At 38.8% G+C, this 13875-nt stretch overlaps 1 protein-coding gene across 1 annotated transcript in view; it reads right to left on the bottom strand.

The window, feature by feature from the left end:
- The window catches only part of pcdh17 (protocadherin 17), a 195243-nt gene that overhangs the window by 40590 nt on the left and 140778 nt on the right, over positions 1-13875 (bottom strand). Inside the window, exon 5 of the mRNA XM_088993130.1 lies at positions 3242-3338. Within this exon, the coding sequence (XP_088849256.1) occupies positions 3242-3338 (97 nt within the window). The remainder of the gene's footprint in view (positions 1-3241; positions 3339-13875) is intronic.

Below are 13875 nucleotides of genomic sequence, written 5' to 3'. Positions count from 1 at the left end.
ATTTCCCTTAAGAAACCATTAAAATGAGAATAATCCGTTCCCAGGCCTGCATAAAACATTATTTTCTACTAAATATGTCTTAAAATTACACAAAATCTACCTTATTTTATAATAATAATAATAATAAAAAAATAAATAATAATAATAATCATAATAATAATAATAATACATCTAATTTCTAAGCATCTTTCAAAACTCTCAAGGACACTTTACAGTCACGGGATAATAACTTATTTGTGCGGGTGAGCAGCGGCAGCCATTCGCGCCAGCGTTCACTCTACCCGGAAGTAACACAACAGCAAAGTTATGAAAGGAAGAGGAAATGTAAGAAAGAAGTAGAAAAAGTAAATACAGGAGCTGCTGGAAAGGCAGCCACTGTGATGGCGCCATCTTGAATTCAAAAGGAAAAAAAACTAAATACAAAAATATGGGATGGATTAACAATTTTTACATTGATTATAATGGAAAAAAGTTGTTTTGGTTTTCAACAACAACAAAATAATATGACAACACAAAGACACAGAGAGGCATTCATTCTTCAGCACTTGCTGTACCCTCTTTGAGACATGAAGCATAATGTTAATACTACTCAAAACTACTACTACGATGACTGTAATAACAACAACAATAATAATAATAATACATTTTTATGTAAAATGTCCAATCCAATAAGGGACGGAATTTGGAGTGTATTTTCCTCCTCGCCAGTACTTCTGTCACAAATGAACGTGAAAACTGAATATGAACAAAAATCAAAAGAACCAAACCCTCAAATTTCGTCCGACATCCGAAAGAAACACACCGAGACAGCACGACTGAGACGAGGATGACAAAAAGACAGTTGACGGGCAGCCTGGCAAATTACTATCCAGCGGCTTAAAACGGGAAGCGTGACGGAAGAATCGTCGGAGTGTGAAGAAAATGAAGACTAATGAGCTGTTTAGGCATTTACGAAGTCAGCCGGATAAGCATCGTATTAAATCATAATATAACAAGCAAGATAACAATGGCCGGGGCCGTGGGAGGTCACCGTTAACAAAAGCTCGCATTACCCCTCTGCTCACTCCATTACAGACAACGAAGACACAAGTCGGATTATTCGCTTAAAATTGCTTGGGTGGAAAGTGCTGGACTGAGTTCATCTTCCCACCTGACCCGAACGTCGGCGTCAAAAACAAAATGAATGATTCTGTTCCTGCGTCTTAGCAGCGGGCGACGGGAAGGCATCAGAGGGACTGTCGGAATTGTACTTTGGTGCAAAGAGAATCGCCTTTCTCACTGATTAAAAGGCTAGGGGAGGATTCGAAGGTGTCTGATTTATTATATTATATCTGGATAACTTACTAACTTACAAACTAGATACGTTCCGAACGGTCGTTCGTAAGGTGAATTTGTTCGTAAGTTGCTTAAGTGTTATATTTTGTATGGAATGTATGTTTATGGCTTATATAAGTAGGGTTAAGGTTAATATAAGTATGTTTAAGGGTTGTATAAGTAACCTGTCATGGTTTGTACTGAAAAATAAGCATTTTATATAATGTACGCTCTATAAAGACTAACTTACGAACAAGATACGTTCCTAACGGTCATTCGTAAGATGAATTTGTTCATAAGTTGATTCAGTGCTAAATGTTTGTATGGAATGTATGTTTAAGGTTCATATAAGTAGGTTTAAGGCTTGTTTAAGTAACCTGTATTGATTTGTACTGAATAAATAAAATATATTCTCTATAAAGATATGTACAACTGGAGAGAATATTACATGTTCCGACAAAAATACGCCTATGTAGTACCGTTGTTCATAATTAGGGCAGCATCTGTATATTATTTCAACTTCTGGTATTGGATCAACTCCTCATCTGATTGCTGTGTGTGTACAAGTTCGTCTGGTGCTGCAAGTCGAAGTAACTAGAACATCTCAGGACACCTAATTTTTCATGAGTCGGAGTCGCACGTGGGACGCGCTATCGCTAAATGTTGACAATCTTCAAGTCTGCCACACGTCCAGTCGGTGAGAATGTCTGCTTTGAAAGTGTTTGCTTGATAGGAGCCATTGTGACTCGGGGTGAGTACTGATGGCGTTTTTGTGTATGTGTTCAGGAGTGGTTAGTGAAACGAAGCAGAAAGATGTCGAGGCACTGACAGGAAAAGAACGTTCTTCGGGTCTCTAGAAAAGATGAGTGAGATAAGTATTTTTTTTAACATACATTTCGTCAAAAAGCCACCTTTGCGGTTGTATATTTTTTAACTGTATGTATTTATTTATGTATCGTTTTGTTCAGTTATGGATTCAGTTTTAATGGAGTATTTATTTACAGTCATACCTCGGTTTATGAACCCCTTGGCTGATGAACTTTTTGGTTGATGAACGTTAAATTTATGAACATTTTACCTTGGCATACGAACTATTTTTTGGGATACACACAATGAGTGATGTGTCGTTTGCGAACGAGCCCGTTCTCCTAAAAACAAAATTGTTTTTGTCCTCTATTCCACGCCCCCAGTCTTTGGTTCAAGCCACGTGATTGGTCAAGAACGCCGCAGTGTGTGTGTGTGGGGGGGGTTAAACATTAAAGAGACAGGCAGACGACAGAGAGAGTGTGAGAAAATGGATACAGAGAAAGTGACAAACGATGCATTTTGGGTACTTTTTTTTCGTCTGAAAACACCGTGTTGATGGAGAAATTAGAAGGAAAACTACATAAATAATAATAATAAATTTCCAACACAGCTTGTGCGCCATCTTGTGCATTTTATAGGTGCTACATTCGAGTCCAGACGGCTCGAATTGATACGGAAGGACTTCTTTAATCAATTGCAAACATGCATGCTTTCCTCTTCAGAACTATTTGAATCATTTTCATAACTGGATGAGTGACAAGAAAGCATCTTCTCTGAATCTGAACTCTCTGAAGCCATTGTTTCGATTCTGGAGCAAGGCAGTTTGTGAAGAGGTATCCTGGCGTGACATCATAAACAAGAGGGCGGGACTTTCTGAGCTCATTTTGTGGCGGTTTTGGGACACTTTGTCATCGTTATTGGTGTTTTGCATTTGACTAAAAATATCAGCCTGCATGTTTTGGGTATTTTAGATGCTATAAAACGTTTTTTCTGATGTCAGTTAGGAAAGGAAAAAATGCTGTCCTTTAAAACCATATTTTTTGAAAAGACGCTTTCTCCCCACCTGACGGAATAGCTCTCCATGACCCTCCCCTCCCTGCTCGTTTGGGGTCTTACTCACTGTCTGGTGCTGTCGGTTGCGGGATCCTTGATGAAGCGAACAACGGTGACCCTCATCCGCCTTCCGGCACGTTCCGGGGCCCCCGACGGCGCCGCAGCTGCCTGAACGGACAGAATCATTTACTCTGTGAAAGGATGAACCCACCACCGAACAACATCTGTCTTTGCCGTCTTCCGTCCAATCTCGGAGCCCTTGCATGTCCTGACATGGCGCGTTTCATGTCAAAGTGAGGTTAATTGCAAAACCAAGAACACCCGTGACTGGAGTTCAAAGAACTTGCACCTACAAAGTCCGCTTTCATCGGAAACTCTTTGTTTACAGTACAATTTGAGGTTTTAGTGCGTCACATCTCGGTTGGATGAGGATTGACTAATTTCAAAGTGCCGGTCAAAGTGTCAAAGTAGATGAACGCTGGCGCGAATAGCTGCCACTGCCCACCCGCACACAAAAAATCCTGTGACCGTAAAGGGTCCTTGAGAGTTTTGAAAGGTGCTTAGAAGTTAAATGTATTATTATGACAGTGATTTTGGAATGAATAATTCCTAATAAACTAACTAACCGAATGGACCTCAGAGTAGGAATTCTAGACTCCCTCTTACAAGTACCTCTCATCAGGCTAGCAGCAGTATTCAGGAGCAACAGGAGACGATTCATGGAGGATTGACTAATTCCAAAGTTAAGCGCATTGTACAGGTCCGTATCAGAGCGAAGGAACTCAGACGAGGTCATGTAAAGATTAGCATGTAAAGATACCTCGGTTTACGAACCCCTTGGCTTACGAACGTTTTCGGTTTACCAACGTTAAATTGATGAACATTTTACCTTGGCATACAAACTATTTTTCAGGACACACACGGAGCACCACAATAAGTGATGTGTCGTTCGTGAACGAGACCATTCACCTACCAAGAAAATGGCAGGCGACTTTTTTTGTCCTCTATTCCCCGCCCCCAGGCTTCGGTTAAAGCCACGTGATTGGTCAAGAATGCAGCAGTGAGGGGCTGTGGGGGGGTTAAACATCAAAAAGACAGGCAGACGACAGAGAGAATGAGAACATGGATAGAAAACAGTGAAATGTGGACTCGTTTCCACTTTGATCCCATTAATCTGGCTCCAAAAATAACCCGCACAAGCCATCTGTACACTTGATGCAAAAAGCTATCAACCCAGCTAAAGGAACTAGGTAAAATGATGGCAGAGATAGCACCTACAAGGGATCATTCCTCAAGATGGTAAAAGAAGAAGGTTACGTTCCTCATCAAGTGTTTAATGCTGAGGAAAGCGGCCACTCCATTCCATCAAGCAATCAACGACCATCCCAAAGCTCAATAAAATGACTTTATTATATAGTACAGTTTATTTATTTCATTATAATACAATAACACATTTATTATACATGTAAAATAAGGTATACTTTGTGTAGTTTTAAGGCTTATTTAGTAGGAAATTATGTTTTTATGGGGACCTGGTAACGGATTATTCACATTTTAATGGTTTCCTATGGGACATTATTTATTGGGATACACACTTTTCGCCTTATACACTCTGTCTGGGAACCAATTAAGTACATAAACCAAGGTATCACTGTGCTAGTGATTGCTTTCTAATCTTCAAATGGACTCGTCTGACCGCAGACCTGACTGTTTGACGTAGCGAGAACTAAATGAAAGCTCAGAGGGCATCAAGCCTTCTCTTGCGCTGGTGCCGCTTTTTGGAAAGACCTTCTTCTTTGTTTTTTTTTACCCAGGATTGGGTGATAGATTAGATTCGTGTTCATGTTTTTCGTGGATTCTACTGTTGTCATGGTTGATTTATTGTTTTGTGGTTTGCTGTTGTTGGACTATTTTCGCTCCATGTACAACACTTTGTCAAAAGAGGTCTGCAGCGTTCTCTGTTCAGACTGCACTGCAGTACTATCCTCCCGAAGACCTTCCCTGTGTCAATTAAAGCGACAATCGCCATGGAAATGCTCCATTTTGACCTGAGACATATTTTGACACCTAACCAAAATACGTTTTTGCATCCACATGACTACTATATGATACTAGTTGACACAAATTCCAAGCAGACAAATCAGCCCATTTCCAACAGAGCTTGGGCGCCATCTTGTGCATTTTCTGGGAGTCTACATTGGTTTCAATGACGGCTCGAATTGATATGGGAGGACTTCTTTAATCGATTGCAAACATTTATGCTTTCCTCTTCAGAACTATTTGAATTTGTCCGCTAGGAATTTGTGTCAACTTACACCTTCTTTATGTGTGTTACCGCAATTGGCCGCGACACAACGATCCACCATCGCGTTATTTATGTAGTTTCCCTTCTAATTTCGCGATCAATTATCGACGCAACTGTCGGTTGTTCTTTAAATACTTTCACGGTTCACAGTCTTCCTGTTAATGCTACACGTGACCTTCGATGTTTGAAGATTACTTTTGCAGTATAAGTACATGCAACAGTGGCGATTATAGACGCATTTTATGAAGAAAAGCCAGGCCGGGGGCAGATTTTAATATTTATTTTACGACACATAACGTATATAAAGCCCGCAACAGTAACTCAACGTAATAAGAGGCTATACTTACTTTTTGTCTCATTACGTCCTATTTCTGCACGGTAACGATGAATAAGAATGAGCGAGCTGCAGAGATGAAAGTTGAGAGCGGCACAGATAGAGACTTGGAGCATTTGCTTTTCAGAGAAAAAGAAGAAGAAAAAAAATGCTAGATGAACATTCTGAGAAGTGAGGAGGCAAGGGACTGAGATGCAAGCAGATGGAGACAATACGCAGAGGGTGGATGTGCATCCACAAGCTCTGGAGCAACTGGATTGTCACGCGGGGAAAAAAATATGTGTGTGTATATGTGTGTATTTTGCTCATCTTCACAAAGTACACACTTGTCGAAAAAGCCTTTGTAATCTGGACATGCGTACATTCCAAGCATCCATTTTCTCACAACCTGGTCCTCACTCGGGTGCAATTCGAGAATGTCGATGTCAAAGAATGCTCTGTATCTACAGCATTTGTTTCGGAATATAATATTTACAATATTTGTACAGGGATACCTTGGCTTATGAACTTAATTGGTCCCGAGACAGAGTGTGTACGGTGAAAAGTGTGTATCCCAAAAAATCAATTTCTCATAGGAAACCATTAAAATGAGAATAATCTGTTCGCAGGTCCCCATAAAAAAAAACAAAAAAATCTACTAAATAAGCCTTAAAACTACACAAAATATACATTATTTATGTATAATAAATGTGCTATGGTATTGTAATTGAATAAATAAACTACTGTATACTGTTACTATATAATAAAGTCGTTTTATTTACCGTTGTGATGGTCGTTGATGGCTTGATGGAATGGAGTGGCCTTTAAACACCTGATGAGGAACGTAGCCTTCTTCTTTCACCGTCTTGAGGAATGATCCCTTGTAGGTGCTTTCTCTGCGATACTTTTATCTAGTTACTCATCAATTGTCTTCTGTTTAGCTGGGTTGATAGCTTTTTGCATCAAGTGTACAGATGGCATGTGTTGGTTATTTGTGGAGCCTGATTTATGGGGTATTTTAACCTTGCAGTCTACACTCTGCGTTTGACCTATCAAAGTTGAAACGAGTCCAAATGTCACTGATTTCTATCCATTTTCTCACTCGCTCTCTGTCATCTTCCTGTCTCTTTAATGTTTAACCCCTCCCCCCACTGCTGTGTTCTTGACCAATCACGTGGCTTTAACCGAACACTGGGGGCGGGGAATACAGGACAAAAATGATTGGCTGCCATTTTCTTGTTAGGAGAACTGACTCGTTCACGAATGACACATCACTCATTGTGGCACTCTGTGTGTATCCCAAAAAATAGTTCGTCTGCCAAGGTAAAATTTTCATAACGCCGTAACGCCAAGGGGTTCGTAAACCGAGGTATCATTGTATATGATTGTATTTCTATTTAAAAAAAAATATGATTGCCAATGTGAATATAAGACAAGTAAACATTTGGACGATCTATCTAAAATTTGTTGCATGTGCAAGTGTAAACATATTTGAGCATAGTCTGAAACTGGTGTATTTTTATTTATATTATGTATATGTTTTTATATATGTTATATTTATATGATAGATTTAAGCTTTATATTTTTATTTACATTTATTTTTATTCAATATTATTTTTTTCAATTGCGAGTCCAAAAGAAACATCTAAAATCAATGCTAACTACATTAAAATGAATGTGAAATTATTGTTTAGCCAGGAACAGTGTAAGCAACATTGCCTTTAAAAAAATCTAGTTGCAGCTAATTTGCAGTCTGCTGTAAGGCATTTTAGAATATAATGAAAGCCTGTTGTGAATACAACAACATTATACAACAATGAACAAATCGCAAGAGTAAATAAACAGAGTCTAGTAACACACTGTTAACGACAAACAAAGAGCTACCGAGTGCAAAACATGGCAGCAATCCAGTATAGAAAGATCATTTCCTGTAATAGGCGACCGGTTGGCTCGGTCCATGGCTTGGTTTGCACGTCTGACGGAGTGCAAAGTGTGAACGTGAATGGTCGTTTGTCTCTGAGAGCCCTGCAATCGGGTGACAAACAGTGTGGGAGACTATGGAAGAGAAATCGCCTTGGATCATGAATGGATGGATGGACGGTTGGATGGATGGATGATGGACGGATAGATATATTGGGTTTGGATGGTTTGGATGGATGGATGGATGGATGGATGGATGGATGGATTGGAATTGGATGGATGGACGCATGGTTGGGTCCTGGTGTGATATCACGAACAAGGGGGCGGGAACTTCTGAAACTCGGCATTTCCGGGGTCATTTTGAAGTAGTTTTTGGACACTTGAAGTCATTTTTATTGGTATTTTGCATTTGACTAAAAATATTAGCCTGCGTGTTTAGGTTATTTTAGTTGCTCTAAAAGTTTTTTTTCTGATGTCAGTTAGGAAACAAAAAAATGCAGTTGTCGGTTGTCCTTTAAGCGCTAAAGTAAAAGGAAGACAAATGACCTCTAGCGATTCTCATGCTGCAAGCATTTTCTTCTTGATTTCATTCCCTTTGCTCACATCAATATTTCTAAGCTTGAAGTGGACGGACTCATGGAAGGTTCTGGAGTTGTTTTGACGGAAAGGCAGAGGAGTATCGTTTGACATTCATGGCTTGAAAACAGCTCCAATTATCAACTGCAAGACTGCGATCAGACGCTTGTTATCCGCTCTGCTGCTAGAAATGCACTTCTTGGTTTGAATCCCCCCCCCCACCACCACCAACCTCCTTCTCTCTTTTTTTTTCCTTTTCCTGGAACGTGAACACGATTTCTACGAACCTAATGAGACATTACAGAAAAGTTGTTTTTCTTGGAAGGAGATTTAACCGAGTTGTACCACTTTCATTGTGTCTTGCTGTCACACAAAAGGAGCTCGTAGTTACTCCAAACTGCACTTATCGGAATTGTCATCGACATTTCCTCACAAGAGTAATAATAAGAACAAGAATAATAATACAATTCATTCATAAGCACCTTTCAAAACTCTCAAGGTCACTTTACAGTCACAGGATAAGTTTTTCTGTGAGTGAGCAGCGGCAGCCACACGCGCCAGCGTTCACTCAACGGAATCACTAACTAAAATAGATAGTTATAAAGCTAGCTAATTGACAAGTAATAGCTAGCTAGATAGCTAATAGATAGCTAGCTAGATATATAGCTAATAGATAGCAACACGAGCCAGCATTCACTCAACCCGCAATAACTCAAATAGATAGAAAGTTAGCTAGCTAGTTAATAGACAAGTAATAGCAAACTAATAGATAATTAATAGCTAGCTACCTAGATAGCTAATATATAGCATATAGCTATCTAGCTAAAAGATAGCAACACGAGCCAATGTTCACTCAACCCGGAATAACTCAAATAGATAGAAAGTCAGCAAGCTAGCTAATAGACAAGTAATAGCTAGCTAGATAGATAGCTAATAGATAGCTAGATAGATAGATAGCTAATAGATAACAACACGAGCCAGCGTTCACTCAACCCGGAATAACTCAGATAGAAAGTTAGCTAGCTAACTAATAGATTATTAATAGCTAGCTAGATAGATAGCTAATACATTGGTAGCTAGAAATTCAATATAATGTATAATATAATAATATATGATTCAATATAATAAAGCAGGGAATGTCTGACGATACAGCAGAATGTTTTGCAGGGGACTGTGTGAGTGATGGTATTATCGCCGAGAAAGCACAGAAACTTCACTCGGATATCATCAAGAGGCAACTACATCAACGACCATCACAAAGGTCAATGAAACCACTTTATTATACAGTACAGTTTATTTCTATAATTATAATACAATAGCACATTTATCACACATAAATTAAAGTATAGTTTGTGTAGTTTTAAGGCTTATTTAGTAGAAAATGATGTTTTATGGGGACCTGGTAACGGATTATTCTCATTTTTAATGGTTTCCTCTGGGAAATTCATTTTTGGGATACACTTTTTGTTTATGGGAAAGTAATGTAATCTGTTGCTGTTGCAATATCACAACTTCTAAGATGTACAACCCAGAGCTGCTTGAGATACTTTATGCAAAAAGCTAGCCATTCCATCAAGCCATCAATGACCGTCACAAAGGTAAATAAAACAAATGTATGATACAGTTCAGTTTATTTCTTTAATTACAATACAATAGCACATACATTATACATAAAAATAATCTATATTTTGTGTAGTTTTAAGGCTTATTTAGTAGAAAATGATGTTTTATGGGGACCTGGGAACGGATTATTCTCATTTTAATAGTTTCCTCTGGGAAATTCATTTTTGGGATACACTTTTTGCCTTCCACACACTTTCTGGGAACCAATTAAGTCCGTAAACTGAGGTATCACTGTAACCACCAAAAAAGTAAAAAAAAAAAAAGCTTTTGTGAGGTTATATGGCAGTTGCTATCTTCTATTTATTGCACGCTTGCGTCTTTTGAGATTAACATGGCGTCAAACACAGACCGCGTCCAAGTCGGACGGGATTTCGGCATCCATAACGTGTGAAATAACCTCATATAAAACTGTGAGGCATCACTTCAAACAAAGTCCAAGGTCATCGTCACGTGACGCAACTCAAATCGACTCCAGTTAACTTTAAAATGGCACCGCTGTTGTTTTTTGTAATTATATATATATATATATATATTTTTTTTTGCACGTCATTTCATCTAATGAGCGCACCGGATCGCACCTGCTGTTTAAAAAAAAACATCTCGCCGGTCTCTTGCTCGCTTTCCCCGCCTGTCGTCCAATAATTGGACTGTGCGCGCGTTTGCACATCTGCTGCCTTTTAACTCAAGAAGGCGCTGCGAGAAAGAAAAAAAAATAATAATAATAATGTAAAAAAAAAACATCACAAGATGTATTGAGGCTAACAAATTGAGCGAGGATGCTCGCAAGGATGTAAGTCGTGCCGTTTGTTCATGTCAGGGCGACTTTACAAGTTGACTAATTCTTCGAGGGCGTCAAACCACAGCTGATTACAATCATTCCGCAGGCGGGGGAGGCTTTGGTTGCGGCGTTTTGGCGGCTAGCGTGTTAAAGTGCTCGTCTAATCATATTCGATTGTCAAAGCTCGCCGGTCTGCACGGTAAACAGCGATACGCCACAAAATACGCCATGAAGGAATGTTTGGGGGGGGGGGGGGTACTTTCCATAACAGTGATACCTTGGCTTACGAACTTAATTGGTTCCCTGAAAGTGTGTGTCAGGCAAAAGGTGTGTATCTCAAAAAATAATTTCTCATAGGAAACCGCTAAGATGAGAATAATCCGTTCCAAGGATCTTTATAAAGCATAATTTTCTACTTTCTAATTTTCCAAGCCTTAAAACTACACTCAATATACCTTATTTTATGTTTAATAAATGTGCTATGGTATTATCATTAAATAAATAAACTGTACTTTATAATAAAGTCATTTTATTGACCTTTGTGATAGTCGATGGCTTGATGGAATGGAGTGACCGGTTTCATTAGCATTAAACACTTGATGAGGAAGGTAGCCTTCTTCTTACACCATCTTGAGGAATGATTCCTTGTAAGCTTTGGCAGCTTTATCGTCAGAGCTGGCTGCCTCACCATGACGAATGACACTATGAATCCCTGTACGACACTTAAAGTTCTCGAACCATCCGTGGCTAGCCTTGAAAACATTAATGGATGACAAACTTCCAAGTTGCCTCTTGACGATATCCAAGTGAAGTTGCCGTGCTTTATCTGTGATAATTAGCCTTAAAGCTACACAAAATAGATCTTGTTTTATGTATAATAAATGTGCTCTGGTATTGTAATTAAAGACATAAACTGTACTATATAATAAAGTCGTTTTATTTACTTTTGTGATGGTCGTTGATGGAATGGATAGCTTTTTACATAAAGTGTCTCAAGGAGCTCTGGGTTCTACATCTTAGAAGTTGTGATATTGCAACAGCAACAAATGCAGGCAGACACACTAGAAACTTCCATTGTACTATCAATAAAGTTGAAACAAGTCCAAATTTCACTGTGATTCATTTCACATTTGTTTTTGTTATTTTCACTTTTGTTTCTTTCACATCACTATTTGTGGCGCTCCGTGTGTATCCCAAAAAAACAGTTTTTATGCCAAGGTATAATTTTCATAAATTTAACGTTCGTAAACCGAAAAGTTCGTAACGCCAAGGGGTTCGTAAGCCGAGATATCACTGTCACTCAAATAGAATAGTAAGAGAGAGACAGAGAGTGAGGCCGCTAAACATTAAAGAGACAGGCAGACGATAGAGAGATAATGAGAAAATGGATAGAAAACAGTGAAATTTGGACTCGTTTTAAAGGCAGAGTGTAAACTGCAAGGTTAAAATTCCCATCAATCAGGCTTCACAAATAACCCGCACAAGCCATTGATGAGGAACTAGGTAAAATTATCGCAGAGAAAGCACCTACAAGGGATCATTCCTCAAGATGGTGAAAGAAGAAGGCTACGTTCCTCATCAAGTATTTAATGCTGATGAAAGCGGCCACTTCATTCCATCAAGCCATCAGCGACCATCACAAAGGTCAATAAAACCACTTTATGATATAGTACAGTTTATTTCTTTCATTACAATGCAATAGCACATTTATTATACATAAAATAAGATATATTTTGTGTAGGTTTAAGCCTTATTTAGTAGAAAATTATGTTTTATGGTGACCTGGGAATGGATTATTCTCATGTTAATGGCTTCCTATGGGGAATTACTTTTTGGGATACACACTTTTCGCCTTACACACTTTGTCTAGGAACCAATTAAGTTCGTAAGCCAATGTAACACAGTATTATTATTATTTGCTATCTATTGAAAAGTGCAAATGAAATTAAATGAAATGTATTATTATTATTATATTATTATTATTATCATGTAACTGAAGATGCTCCTTAACAATTGAGCGAAATAATGTCAAAGAAAAAATAAAATTGGAAGGAATAAAAACATGTTTTGTCGACCTTATAAACGGTTTGCGTGTTGGAAATAAAACAATTTCGCATTCAATTATTCATCCACCATCCAGACATCACGCAAAGTCGCCACCGTGCTGACGCCTGCACGGCAACGGCGGCATGTCCCCTCAATCAGAGTGCGAGATTTACAATCTGACAGCTATTTCAAAAATCAGCTACATAAAGTCGATGGATTTCACGCAGGAGAAGGTGAAATATGATGCACCGACATGTGCCATCACAGAAATATGAATGTATTTATTTTTTATGTTTTTTTTTCACAACCTCACATTTTCTGAGCAGTGATATTGCCATGTGGGTGTGACACCAATTGAGATGTGCTGGTAGTATATATAGAGTGATACATAGTCTCACGAAAGCTTTAGCTGACGAACTTTTCGCTTTAAGAACGTTAAATTTGCGAGAATATAATTTTGGCATGCAAACTATTTTTCGGGAAACACACGATGAGTGATGTGTCGTTCGCAAACAACCAGGTTCTTGGAACTCCTAACAAGAAGCTAAAAATGGCAGCCGACTTTTTTTGTCCTCTATTCCCCGCCCCCAGTCTTCGGTTAACGCCGCACGTGATTGGTCAAGATCTGTGGTAGAGGAGGGAAGGGACCCACGCAGCAGGACACATGGAGCAGTGAGCTGGGGGAGGGGTTACAGAAACATGAACACACACACACACACGAAAGGGAGACGACAGTGCTTGAAACAAAAAAAAAAACAAAAGTGAAAAAAAAACAAAATAAAAGTGAAATGGTAAGAAACTGGATAGAAAACACAGTGAAATGTGGACTCGTTTCAACTTTATTGATAGTTCAAAGGCAGAGTGTGGACTTCAAGGTTAAAATACCCCATTAATCAGGCTCCACAAATAACCCGCACAAGACATCCGTACAATTTGAAGAGAACATACTGAGCAAGGGAAGCAGCTATTAATAAAGTTTCTAGTGTGTCTGCCTGCATTTGTTGCTGTTGCAATATCACAACTTCTAAGATGTACAACCCAGAGCTCCTTGAGACACTTTATGCAAAAAGCTATCCATCAAGCCATCAACGACCATCACAAAAGTAAATACAACAACTTTATTATACAGAACTGTTTTTT

Source organism: Hippocampus bargibanti, linkage group LG03, assembly GCF_051943395.1.
Source record: "Hippocampus bargibanti isolate YZ-2025 linkage group LG03, ASM5194339v1, whole genome shotgun sequence".
In the NCBI taxonomy this organism is placed as follows: Eukaryota; Metazoa; Chordata; class Actinopteri; order Syngnathiformes; family Syngnathidae; genus Hippocampus; species Hippocampus bargibanti.
The sequence above is the reverse complement of the archived record's forward strand: the minus strand, read 5'-3'. Positions and strand labels throughout refer to the sequence as shown.